General features: G+C 44.3%; 1 protein-coding gene across 1 annotated transcript in view; it reads left to right on the forward strand.

The window, feature by feature from the left end:
* Positions 1–14,300, forward strand: part of cica (capicua transcriptional repressor a) — a 56,436-nt gene that overhangs the window by 32,383 nt on the left and 9,753 nt on the right. The window contains 13 exon segments of the mRNA XM_080443094.1: positions 83–182; positions 1,276–1,458; positions 1,911–2,037; positions 3,836–4,020; positions 6,299–6,431; positions 7,071–7,153; positions 8,558–8,626; positions 8,628–9,293; positions 9,295–9,414; positions 9,416–9,500; positions 11,923–12,021; positions 12,024–12,064; positions 13,464–13,627. Of these exon segments, the coding sequence (XP_080299220.1) occupies positions 83–182; positions 1,276–1,458; positions 1,911–2,037; positions 3,836–4,020; positions 6,299–6,431; positions 7,071–7,153; positions 8,558–8,626; positions 8,628–9,293; positions 9,295–9,414; positions 9,416–9,500; positions 11,923–12,021; positions 12,024–12,064; positions 13,464–13,627 (2,055 nt within the window).

The following is a 14,300-nucleotide window of genomic DNA, read 5'->3' on the forward strand; positions in this document are numbered from 1 at the left end:
TAGCTTCCTGTGTCTGCTGGGCAGCCAGTTTCACTTCTGTGCGTGTGCGTGTCCGTGTGTGTGTGTGCGTGCGTCTCCATAGGTTCTTCCCAGGTGTGGCCAACGATCCTGCACCCTCCACTGGCCCCATCAAGAGACGCACACAGTCCCTCAGTGCCCTGCCCAAAGACGGAGACAGGAAGGTCGGAAAAACAGACATTCAGACTCACCTTGCAGAGGGATAGTTGAAGACAGACAGACAATCAGTTAGTCCGATACGCAGTTAGTCCATCATACACCAAGTCTGGCAGACATACAGAGAGGTACTCGGTCAGTCAGTCAGTCAGTCAGTCAGCCAGTCAGTTCCTTAGTGCCTTAGATGGAAACAGAAACTAGACAGTGAGTTCCATCTTTCCTGGGTGGATTTAGATAAACAGACAGAGAGGCAGATGGTGTATTGCTGAGTTACAAAACAAAGTAGTCTATTACGCAACCTGTGTCGCCCACTCGCTCATTAATTCATGCTTCATTAACTAACTTCCATATTGTCTCTTAAGCAGTAATGTCTGCCCCTCTTTTAACCTTTCACACTTATGTTCTCTCTGGCTCTCTTTCTCTGTCTGACTCTGTCTACCACTCAACCAGTAATCCTCTCTACATCTTAAAGCTGGTACAAATTACTCAACTTTCCCGAAGATTTTCAGCCTTTCAGCTTTTTACATATCCCTAAGAAAATAACGAGCGAGTTGGAGGAAAATCACAGCACATGTGCCCATCACTCATTTAGTGTGACAACCCCAGTGGTGCAGTCAGTTAACAGCCCCTGCAGACTAAATCAAACCTGTTTGATGTTCTCGCCAGTCCTAGTGGGGCGGGCTCTCGTGCCAGCGAGAGAGTCGACAGCCAATGGGCTCTTGATCCAAACGAGTCATATCGTCTGTGACCCAGTCACCCAAACAAATCTGAATGCTCTTCTTCTCTTCGCTTCAACAATGGCAGAAACACTTTTTTTTACATTCGCAGTGCTCATTCTGATATGCTTCACACTGATTGGCTGCCAAACCAAGGGAAATCACAGTACTCACAGAGACGTTGGATTCATGGGGAAATGTCATGAAAGAGAGGATCCTGAAATGAGTTCCCCTGAGGTTTCCATAGTTGTGTAGTTAGACCCCCTGTAGGACAGAGTGAGACCTGCAGTCTGTAAACGTGGCGTGTGGAGTTTCATAATAATATACCAGGCATTAACTGTCCATACCTTCCTCCTTCCCCCCCCCAACGTCTCTCTCCGTCCAGAGGGAGAAGGACCACATCCGTCGGCCCATGAACGCCTTCATGATCTTCAGCAAGCGCCACCGGGCCCTGGTGCACCAGAGGCACCCCAACCAGGACAACCGCACCGTCAGCAAGATCCTGGGGGAGTGGTGGTACGCGCTGGGCCCCAACGAGAAGCAGCAGTACCACGACCTGGCCTTCCAGGTGCAGTACCACCAGAATGCCACGGACCAGTTTACACTTGTGCTTTTTTTCCGTTATCTCTTTTCAGCGTCTCTTTTTTTTCTCTCTTAATCGCATCCACTTTGTCTTTATCTTCTGTCCTGTCTTTATCTTCTTCATGCTCCCTTTCTCTGTCTATCCCCACATTCTCTCATCCCTCTGAGTCCACTCCGCTCTCTCTTTACCTCTCTTTACCTCTCTGTATCCATCTCTCTCTCTCTCTCTCTCTCTCTCTCTCTCTCTCTCTCTCTCTCTCTCTCTCTCTCTCTCTCTCTCTCTCTCTCTCTCTCTCTCTCTCTCTTTTCGAGTCCACCCCCCTCTCTCTTCCCCTCTCTGTCTCCGCCGCTCTCTCTCGCTCTTCCGCTGTCTTTGGGTCCAATCCCTGTCGCTCTTTCCCTCTCCCTGTGTCTTAATCTCTGTGTCTCTCTCTCCAGGTAAAGGAGGCTCATTTCAGAGCCCACCCTGACTGGAAGTGGTGCAATAAGGAACGCAGGAAGTCTCTGTCAGAGGGGCGTGGGACCCCGAAGGAGACGCGGGAGAGGAGCATGTCTGAGAGCATAGGTGTGTGTGTTTGCGTCGCATGCATGCGATTCCATCTTTTTATACGCATATCATTCAAAATGTGCTTCACAGGGACAATTTGACTGATTGGTTGATCTAGATCACGATTAAAAATTTAAGTTGGCGGTTAATTGTCACTCAAATGATTGCAATTAACGATTTAATTGTGTGTTTGGCATTGAACATTGGAACATTATGGATAAAAAATACATTTCTGTTTGCCTTTTAGGCTTCATGATAAAAAGTTGCACAGGGTAGATATGACAAATAACTTAAATATACAAAGAAATTATTGACATATTTAATAATTTTATACATGTAAAAATAGCAGAAATAGCTGATCTACAAGCTTACAACGCATCACAAAGTGACGCGTTGTAAGCTTGTAGATCTGCTATTTCTGCTATTTTTTATATTTGAAAATGTGTGAACATTTTTCAACATGGAAACGATTACAACGATTATGCAAAATAATTGCGATTATATCAAATAATTGCGACGATTGTGTAATAATTGTGACAGGCCTATAAAACACTTGCTTTAGCATTGATAGAAAATACATGAAACCTTCAAATAAACAGTTCATGCATACCAATTTTCTTTTACTTTTTATTAACCTTTTTACCTTTAAGATACATTAGCTTACAGAACATTGTTATCTGGAACAACTTGAGCGTGAGCAACAGCCTCAGTGAGCTTATTACATTTGAGCATCAGTGAGCTTAAACTCCTCTATATGTTTTGCCTCCCTCTCCCGCAGTAATCTGCTTAAAACACTCAATAGCAGGTGCCTCAGATTCCTGGAATCGGCCAACATCATGAGGCAACCTATAGCAGGGGTCTTCAACGTTTATCAGGTCAAGGACCCCTTAGCTGAGAGAGAAATGAAGCAGGGACCCCCCCCCCCCCACCCACTACACATTGTATAAAATTGTGTTGCAGATTAAACTTTTTCATAGATTTCATAGATAGCTTCATAGAATTGTTTGACACCAAACCTCTCGCCCGAAACAACGCCTCGTGAGCTTGTAGATCTGCTATTTTCGGCTAAAGTTCTCCTCAGAATAGGAATGCTCAGGTTCAAGTGGTTAATGTAAAAATAACTAGAAAAAATCACACCCTGTGTGAAGTGGGCGGTGTCTTGCTAGCTCATCACAATACTGAATGGAGTCAACCAATCATGTACAAAAAATTAATACATTTATTGAAACACTCTTTATGATGGAAGAAACCATAACTTAAAAAAAACAAATTTATGTTTTTTTTTAAGTTATGGTTTCTTATATAGGGCTATGCACATGTGTCATGTGACACTGGCCAATCACAGTCCTGAATAGACTGTGATTGGCCAATCACGGTGCAGGGTTAGGCGGGGTACATTTTTGTACATTTTTGTACATTTTTGGCCAATCACAGCGCAGGATTTGTTGTACAAATATCCAAACCTCACTTATAGGGGCGGTTTCACCGCCCAAAAATGCACTGCCAGACCCCTAGTGGTTGAAGATCAGAGCACTACGTCAGGCGAAGCTTGGCCAATCAAGGGGACAGGTAGGAAAAGAGGGACACAGGTAGGAAAAGAGGGACAGACCGACAAAGCCTCATGTAGGCCGACCCTCTGGGTCTGGCAAAAATCCTATGACACAAGGATTTGGCAGCCCCCCTGTTGAAGACCCCTGACCTATAGTATGGATTCTGTTGGAATAAGTGGCGCATGAGTTTTCATTTACACATTTATTTATTTTAACTCTCTCTCTCTCTCTCTCTCTCTCTCTCACTCAACATCTCTCTCCCCCAGAGCCCCACTCCCAGGTGCTGCTGGAGGCGAAGGTGGTAGGAGTCGGGTCGGCCTGGGGGCCGGTGGGTTTGGAGCGCAGAGGTGGCGTCTACGGAGGAGGAGGACAGCACCCCCGCCCTCGAGCCTTCTCCCAGAGTGCCGTGCATGCCCTGGAACGGAGGGAGAGAGAGGGAGACCTGGAGAAGGTACGATGGAGTGCGAGGTGGGGTGGAGGAGGGTATGAATTACTCAAGAGTTTTACAAATGTGAGGCGTACCCTTTCGGATCGCTAGCTACCAAACAGGCCGGCTACTTAACCACTTAAACCGTATATACTTTGTTGACTGCAGTGTTAATTTTGACAACAAATTCTAATTTTGTCTTTGGAATAATCCATTAATAATCATTTAGTTTTAGTTAGTCATCTGAAATTGTTTAGTCTTTTAGTCTTAATAAGTCTTAGTCAACAGAATTAACACTGGTTGACTGGAGACCCCAAGAGGTGTATTCTAAGCCTCCTCCTCTTTTCTTTCTTTTTTTCTTTTTGGTGAAAATAGTCTAATATAATTTACAAGCCCACAACGCTTGTAGAAAAGGCTATTTTGACAAATTGTCTGCCCCAGGCCAGAATAGGAACGCTTGGGTTCATGTTGTTAATGACAGACTGCTTCAGGGGGGATAGACAGTGGCTCAGGGGGTAGAGCGGCCTCTTGGGAATCAAGACGGTTCCCAGGTTTATCCCCGGTTCCTCCTGGCAGCGTGTCGAAGTGTCACTGTCTTAGACAGGTTAACACCTAACTGCTCCAGATGAGCAGTTTGGTCTCTTGCATGGTTGCGTCTGCCGTTGGTGTGTGAATGTATGTGACTGGGTGAATGTAATGCACTTTGTAAGGACTTTGAATAAAGGCAATATCATATAAATGCACCATTTTGCATATAAGTGCATTTTAACATTTCTGCTGATGAATGCTAATTTCTTATGGTGAGACGTAGTATAGTCAGGTGGCCAAGGTTTTTACTAGCAGCCATGTCAATAGTTTTTCTACGTGTCATGATCTTAAAACTGTAAGCTGGACGGATATAAATTCATCCCTAGTAGTTGTCATGTGCTTGCGGGTACAGTAGATTACATTTGAGGTATTCAGCTTGTGTGCTTATCCAGAGTAGTAAAACTGAAACAGCTTAGTGCACAGCATGTTCTGCGGGACATGTGGCTCATGGCATCTCCATTAACCTATTAAAACCGGGAACGCAACTGTGTAACCACTTAAACCATTATTGTATACTTTGACTATTCAAAAATGGCACATATACAAGCTCATAGCGTGGCACAGAGAGCCGTGCTATGGGTTTGTAGAGCTGCTATTTTTTTTTTATCTTGAAAATGTGTGAAGATTTTTGAATATATATATATTTTTAAAGCAAATTCTTTTTACTCAAATCTTTGCTTCTGGGGGTCCCTGGAACAAAATATTTTACAAATGTTCGCTTTAAAAAATATATATTCAAAGATTTGCACAAATGTTCACGTTTTTTTTTAAAATAGCAGATATACAAGCTCATAGCGCGGCACTCGAGCTTGTAGATCTGCTATTTTTGAATAGCAGAGGAAATCTAAAATTACACAAATGCGTTACCGGATTGAATGGGTTAAGAGTGCCTTGTTTCCACAAAATAGTTTTGGGCTTGAATGTGAATACGGTCATATATTCAATTCATTTTGATTCTGAGGCCTTTTTTTGCCATTCAAAATACACAATTCTTCGTTCCCTACTTACAGAGCACAGATAACATGGCCACATAGCCATGCAGGTAGCTGTACAACGAGGTGAGCCGTTTGATTTCCACGGCTGCACGGATGCAGGGGCTTCGGCTGGGGCTTTGCTATGGAAAACACCAGAAAATCCCTGTCTTAATCACTCGGGAGCTGAGCCTCAACTTCAAAGCTTTCACTTTCCACTCCTAGAGTGCCTTTGATCGTACGATGTTGTTGATGTTTGTTCATACACTCTTACTCGAGACGGAGTACACCCCTATATTATTCATTACAAATGGGAAAACCATACATCGATGTACTCGTAACTCCTTTGACAACATGGTTTCATTTAAATAATTACCATTATGTCGTGGTGGTGGTGGGTGATGTTTTTGGTAACTGAAATAGGTCAGGAAATGAAGGTGCGTTGCAATGTGCCCTGACGAGGTCGCAGAAAAGAGTTATTAACATTATTTCTGTTATATTGACTCCATGCTCGACGCAAAATGTAGGTCCCCTTTTTCATCCGTATTCACCTTTACTGATCTCGGCTTGAATCCCTTTCTCTCTTGTCTCTTCTCAATGTTGCCTCAAAAACAACAAAAACATTAGGAGGAATGTCATGTTGGAATTCAATAAACAGATCAGCTGCAGGTAAAACAAAAAAGGCACGATGAAGCTAACCTCTATTTTCTGTCCTCTATCTCCCTTCACTCTGTTTTTGCCAGGAGGACGGGGTGAGTTTGTTTCGTAGCCGGCCTCCGCCTCTGTCACTGTGTCAGCGTGGGGTGAGCGAGGACGTCACCAGCGATGAGGAGCGCATGGTCATCTGTGAGGAGGAGGGAGATGATGACGTCATGGGTATGTTTGTACAGTCGTCTCTAGGCGACTTTTTTTCATATTTGAACTGGGGACCCCCAAAATAATCACATGTGAACTGGGGACCCCCCACCCTGACAAACACTTGGAATGTAGTAGTTGAGGCATTACATTTAGTTTGACTCCACAGATAAACGTTTTGAAAATAGCAAATCTACGAGCTAATGTGGAAAATGTCTGAAAATCTGGCCAAAATACAGATGCCATGGTAAATGTGGCTAAGAATGACAATTTTTTTTAAAGATAATCTGCACACCAAACAAAGCCGGTTTGATGTGCTAGAATCCTTTAGTCTTTTAACCACATGAACCCTAGCATTCCAGACCGTCCCTATTCTGGCCATGTCAATAGTAGGTGAAAAGAGCGAAAATAGCCAAACATACAGTGAAAATTGCGTGTCTACAGTCTCAGATCTGACACGTTGTGAGCTTATAGATCAGCTAGCTATCTTTGCTATTTGACATACAACAAAGTATATAGGGTTTAACCACATTCGGCAAAAATAGCCGGCTATTTTCGGCAAGGAGAGTCCTGGGGACTAAGTATACGTTTTAAAGTTTTAAGTGGATAAAATGCTAACTCTGCATTCACTCTCTATGTCCCCCCACCCCCCTCCTCCAGAGGATTCATGTCCTGAAGGCTCCATAGATCTCAAGTGTAAAGAGCGGGTGACAGACAGTGAGGAGGACGAACCAGATGGACAGGTACTGTACATCGAACAGTCATTATCTCACACCAGATATCAGTTTTTCTGGGACCGATTGACCTTGTCTGGCTCAATACAGCCAATTGAAGTGCTACAAAAGTGCTATCCCTGGTCATTTTGCACAGCAGGCAGACTAAAGCAAATGCTGAAAGTCACTATCGACATTTGACTCCATATGGCTCGATTAATCAAACAATGTCGGTCCTCCTAAAAGCTTGCTGTACAATATGTTATGTCAAAGGCAATATTCGTCTCTATGAACAATGTATATGGTATAACATTGGTGATTACCTTGATGTTCAGTGGGTGTGACACACTGCGTTGATAGTAAAAGTGGGTGGTGGGGTGTCTAAAATCTACTTCTAAACTAGGTATTCTACTGTTTAGGTATTAATCGGTCCATGGATCATGTGCAATATCAATTTCACCTTTAAAGGAGTAGTTCACCCAAATAATTACAAATTTTCTATCAATTACACACCCCATGAAGCCTTGAATTCATGGAGATTTTTTTTGTTTTTGTCACATTCCTAAGCCAATAATTTGATGACCAGCGGAGTCTACAGTAGGAGTCTCCTACTGACCAGCCACCCTGTCATCGATTTATTTGGGTGAACTACTCCTTTAAATGTATGCTACAGTAAAGGGAATATAAGTTATTACATGTTTAGCTCACTGTCTAAGTCATATACTGTATACATTACTTCTCACAGTTTCCAGTCTTCTTGATATTCCAAGAAGCCATTGGTTTCCATTCATTTCAGTATGGAATGCAAATTGTAGTCAATGGGATATACATGCAATAGTACTGGTTTGGTCCTTTTAATATCATTTATGTTGACAGCATCTAATGTCGTGGTAGTTATACTGTAAACCAGTGGTTCCCAAACTTTTTAGCTCAAGACCCAAAAGGGAAATTAAATGTTTGCCCGGGACCCAAACTAATGAAAATAGCAGATATACAAGCTCGTAGAGCTTGAATCTGCTATTGTCATTAGTTCTTAACGTTTTTTTATTATTATTTATTATTATATATATATATAAATTATTAGACTTTAGATTTTTTTAATGCTTTATTTAAGCTTTTTTAAATCTTTTGAAATAATTATATATATATATATATTTTTTTTATGTATGAAACAGAAAAAAAGGGGCTATTTACCCATACAAATTTGTCCGCAACCCAAACATGGGTCCCAACCCACTGATTGGGAAACAATGCTGTAAACCATTAACAGAATTGAAGCTTGAACGAATGATTAAATCACAAATTGGTCTGAGAAATCACAATTCAGCCCTAGCTGATAGATTTAATATTTTCATTTTTGGAACGTTAGCTAATACATTTCCCTCTTTTCACCCCCCCCCCCCCTTTTCACCCCCCCCCCCCCCCCCCCCCCAGCATGGCTTCCAGCCAGTGTCTCGTTCCTCGCTCTCCTCCTCCTCTCCCACCATCGCCCACTCTGACTCCCTCCTCCAGTAAAGAGAGCTCGGGGGGAGGAGGTGCAGGGCGAGGAGGAGGAGGTGCTAGAGACAGCTCTGAGAGGAAGAGGAAGACAGACGGAGGAGAGGAGGGGAGTGACGGAGGCTCCAGGAGAGGAGGAGGAGGAGGACGAGGAGAAGCGGTAGCGTCAGGAGAAGGAGGTGGAGGAGGAGGGCAGGTTCTCTCTCAGTCCATCCCGGGCTTGATGTCTGACAGCCAGACTCCTTACAGCCAACTGGGCGGTGTGACGCAGGTGTTGGGCGCCGTCCGCATGGCCCCCGCCGTCGCGACCAACGTGGTGCGGCCCATGGCCAGCGCTCCCATCCCCATCGCCAGCAAGCCAACGGAAGGAGCCATCTCCCTCGGTGCCCTCGCCACGGACAAGAAAGCCGCCCTTCTGATCGGAGGAGGAGCCGGGCCTCAGCAGCTGCCAATCGCCGCAGGGGGTGGGTACCTGTCCTCATCCCCCTCCCCCGGCCCCGTCAGTGTAAGCGGCTGTGGCGGCGGATTGGTCACCGGCCTGTTTTTGGGCGGGGCCTTCCCAGCCGCCGCCCAACCGGTGCAGCTCCTGGTCCCCCAGCAGCCCCACCACCCCTCCGCCTCCCTCCCTGTGCCCCTGCTTCAGCCCCAGCTCCTCCCCGGTGCCTCTCTCACGCCCCCCCGCTGGCCCCAAGCCGCTGGCGCAGGTCCAGTACATCCTGCCCACCGAAGGCCCCGCGTCCCCCCAGCTGACACAGCAGCCGGGGGCCGGCGTCCTCACCCTGCCCGCCGCCCCGCCCCACCAATACCTCCCTGTCCAATGGCATGTACGCAGGGGCGGGAGTAGGGATCAGATATGCGTCAGTCAGCAATGGAACCAGAGGTGAGATGGAGAGCACTGATTTGGCCCACTGTTTCTCAACGTCTGGTACACGGTCCCACCGGGGGTCCAAATCGACCCCCATCCGGGTCTTTAACTCTGAAAATGTACAAATGGCACCACCTTTGTGACCCCAATCTACACTGTGAAATCCTCAGTGTTAATTTAACTCTTGAGACTCTCAGAGGTACCCGTAAAAGGGACAATTTGGACCGTCTGGTAATCCGAGGGCCCGACATTGAGAACCAGTGGATTAGCCGATTGAAAAGTCAAATCAATACAAATACAGAGATTAAGTCACTCCCCTAAGAAAGAACCAAATGATTGATGAGGGCAGTAAAGTACATGATTGACGGGAGGGACGCTGTTGACGTACTTAAAGTACCAAAAGTAGAAAGTACTCTTTATGCAGAATGTCCCAAACTCACAAGTTTTCAAATGTATAAAATGTATAAAAATCTTTTGAAAATAGCAGATGCGACGTATTGTGAGCTTATAGATCGGCTATTTTCAAATGGCCCAAATGTATATAGGGCTGAAGTGGGTAATGTATGTTTTGTAATAATAATCTAAATCTACAAAGTAACTAGTAACTAAAGTTTTTAAATAATTGTAGTGGGGTATAGTATTTGCCTCTGAGATGTACTGAAAATTGGAAATACTATAAGAAAAAATACCTCAAAATTGTAGTAGTACAGTACTTGAGTAAATGTACTAAGTTACTTTGCACCACTGGCCATAAGCAACAAGTCAGTGTTCCCACTTGTTCCTCTACCGAAGTCTAACGGGGATGCAGTGAGATTGCTAAAACTCTCAAAATCACTTTCAATTGTCTGAAGGATAGCCTCCACCTAAAGCAACAACACAAAAAAACAGCACGTCATTATACAGCAGTCACAGTAAACCTGTTCTGGCTTCGGCTCTTTAATCAGCAGCTGAAGGCGATTGACACTGATAGATGCTGTTGACTCGGACTTCCCAATAAAGACAACAACACATTCATCTTCTGAGGGGCCTTGGTTATTCCTCTAGCTAGCCGTAGACACATAATGGAGGAGATGATTTTGTTTTTATTGCGTGGAAAATTTTGCAGTACATAGTTTGCCTTAGGTTTGTTTTATATATAGCCAACTATATACTCCCCCCTGGCTGCTTAAATGAAAATGTGAAATATTGAGTTGAGTTTTCACTTTTTGGTTTATTCGCAGGACAGGAGACTTTAGAAGTGATAAGAACCCCTGCTAAAAAAATGAGAACACATTACTCACTTGTGTGGGTGAGATTTAAGAACAAATCCAGATTAATAGTCGTGAAGGAAACATCATGATTTTCAAAAAGATATATATAATAATAAAACTAAAGATGACAAGCAAAAGCTCAGCTGAAATAGATTGTGGAATCTAAATTAAATCGGGGGCATGTGAGGGCGGTTACCTGAGTAATTCCTACAGGTATAGCCTGCTTATAGATACGGAAACACAATATATATCATATTTCCAATCTCCATGGCTGCTTTTCCTGCCTACTTCCTATGCACCTCTAAAAAGTGGGAAAACACAGGAAACAGATGTGATTGGCTGACGCAGAGGTAAGACGATTGACGGGAGAAGTGCTGTTAAGCGTGAGTGTGGTTCTCGCCGTGCGCCTGCCTCCCTGCCACGCCACCCACCCGCGCCTTAATCACCTTCTATTTATATCAGAATCATAAGCAACACAAAGTAGTTCCTTATCCAACTGAAATTCCTGCTATGAATCAATACCATTCTCTCCTCCATAATGCCATCATTCCCCCCTGTTCATCATTTAACCCATTAAGACCTGAGGCTGATTCTACAAATGCCATCTAAATCCTTAACATTTTCATGTCAAGGACCCCCAAAATTATATGTATTTGGCCACGGACCCCTCCCCCCCATCTCAAAATATTTTGTTCCAGGGACCCCCAGAAGGAAAATATTTGAGTTAAAAATGTTCGCTTTAAAAGGTGTATATACTTCAAAGATTTGCGCATTTTCACGAATTAAAAGAAATAGCAGATCTACAAGCTCATAACAAGCTATGAGCTTGTATATCTGCTATTTTTGAATAGCCAAAGTATAAAATTACACAGATGCTTTCCTGGTTTTAATGGGTTAATTTCACTGACTGATCAGTTTCTTTCTCTTTTTACTTCTTGATCTCTCTCTCTCTCTCTCTCTCTCTCTCTCTCTCTCTCTCTCTCGCTCTCTCTCTCTCTCTCTCTCTCTCTCTCTCTCTCTCTCCATCTGTCTCTTCCTCTTGCATTCTCTCTCTCTCTCTCTCTCTCTCTCTCTCTCTCTCTCTCTCTCTCTCTCTCTCTCTCTCTCTCTCTCTCTCATCTCTCTCTCTCTCTCTCTCTCTCTCTCTCTCCCTACCTCTTCCTCCCTCTCTCCTTCTCATCCGTCAGTCCAAACCCAGTCGCCGGTCTTGCAGAGCAAGATGTTGGTTCCCATGGCAACAGTCAGAACGGGATCCACTCCTCCTCATCCTTCCATCTCCCTTGTGGCTCTCCTCTTCCTGTGCAGAACGGCGCCCCGGCAGGAGGCAAGGTAACTGCAGCTACACAGCAACAGCAACTGGTGACTGTACTGACCACTTAAGCCCTATTTAATACTATCCAAACATTTCAAAAATAGCTGATCATGATTTTCATCATCGGACTGTCACATTGTCCGTGTTCACTGTGTTTACGACATATTAGCGACACTTTTGAAAATATGGTATCAGGTTGGGGCGCCGATAGCCGAAGTGGTTAAGGACTCCTGGTTTGAATCCCGGGTTGGGTGGGACCTTTGCTGTGTGTCCCTCCCCAACTCTCTCTCCCCTGTTTCTTGTCTGTCTACTACAGTTTACAGTTACACTGTAACTATCAATAAAGGCAAGAAAAGCCAGAGAAAACAATACTTTAACCACTTAAACCCTCTCTTAATAAAACGGACCCTGAGTTGCAACTGTGTTTGGACCACTTGATAGCACCAAAACAGCACATAGATATGACCACATAACATATCTTTTGGAACGTTTTATTTTAATGTATTCAAGCAGTGATCAGCCAACAATAAAAAGCAAAGCTGGTCTGTAACTAACAGCAATGAAAAGTAAACATATACAATATTAACTTGAAGCATTGAACTTAACTCCAATTTGCTTAATAATGACAGGCTTCAATGTTCAGTCGTTTGTTTTTTACTCTCTAAGGCCTTGTTCTGCCTAAATCCAGCCCAAATCTCATTTCCTATCCAGATTAGAGTCACATTGGTTTTATGCAGTACAAGGCTCCGGAATGTGGTTCAAATCTGATTTACAAACACCACTTTCCATGTGGTTTTCTGCTGTTCAGGCTTGATAAAAAACAATCTGACTCCAACCTGGTTAGGCCAGGGATCTGATCTGGGCTGCCAGTGTGAACAAGGTCTAGGAACCTTTTCAGGTCAGAAGATTGAGTGAGAGTAAATTAAACACAACTGATTCAATAGGCTCGATGCACAGCAGCCATATTAGAAAGAAATTACTTCTTTCACAGGTGATACCAATGATACTAATAAAGGCTCTGTTCCATTTAGTGTAGTGCAGTGGTTCTCAAACGTTTTAATTTCAAGGACCACCATAACTCTGAGAGTGTACAAATGGTTCCGTTTGTACACTCTCAGAGTTACACAACCGTAAGGGGCCATTTGGAACTGCCTCAAGGAACCATTAGGGTCCCTGGACCCCACTTTGTTTATGACCCACTGAGATAGCAGAGTGTTTCCAGTGAGCCAACATGCACAATATATCAGCACTCAGACCAGAATAGAACAGAGCCTTCATTAGTATAATTGGTAAGACCTGTGAAGGAAGTAAGGAAGAGGCCCAATTTCTTTCCAATATGTGCATAGAGCCTATTAAAAGCAAGTGTGTGTGTGCGTGTGTGTGTGTGTGCGTGCGCACACTTCATCCCCACAGCAGATCATCCAGATCGCCCCGATGCCCGTGGTCCAGACCAGCGTCCACCCCGCTGCCGCCGCTGCAGTGCACCCTGGGAACCCCTTCCCAGTTTCCATGGCGACGGTGATGACCCCTGGCGGCGCGACGCCCCCACAGACAGTTCTGCTCACCTCGCCACCCACCAGGTACAGCTGGTACTGACCGTTCACCTGGAACACTGGTGTGTATGCGAGGGGACACGAAAACACAAAGAGACTCATATAAACACCATCGATCGGAGCTTGGCTACACCGGTAGATAACTCGCAGACTTTCGTTCTCACCTTCAGTTTAAACACAACATACGTCGTTGCCCGGGGTCCCCCAGGGGTCTACAGCTTTATTGTCACATCACAGGTGAAAGAAGTGGGTGAAATTCTTTTTTACGTGCGCGCTCCATCGTTACACAAAACAGATCAGAACAGAAACAGATCAAATAATTAAAAAAAGGCAAAAAGATACGTAGTAGCAGGTATGTACATGGTGTTTAGAACATCAGCATCATATGCAGGTGTACTGTGTACATGTTCTTTAGAACATTGGCCCCCTCGTTTTCTTTTCCCTCTACGCCAGATCTCTTTGCCGAAAACAGTCGGCCAGCTCACGGCGCTTAAGGGTTGTGAGCTTGTAGATCGGCTATTTTCGCAGAACATTCGCTAATTTCACCAAATGTTCACCTATTATGACATGCCCAGCAATTGGGACACTAGGGTTCATGTGGTGAAGGGACGTTTATGTTTAAGTCACATGTAACATGACTTGAAACACCTTATATGTAAGTTTGTAGCTTGTTCAATGCAAGTGAATCTGGAGATAAAAT

Source organism: Gymnoscopelus braueri, assembly GCF_963280865.1.
Source record: "Gymnoscopelus braueri genome assembly, chromosome: 11".
In the NCBI taxonomy this organism is placed as follows: Eukaryota; Metazoa; Chordata; class Actinopteri; order Myctophiformes; family Myctophidae; genus Gymnoscopelus; species Gymnoscopelus braueri.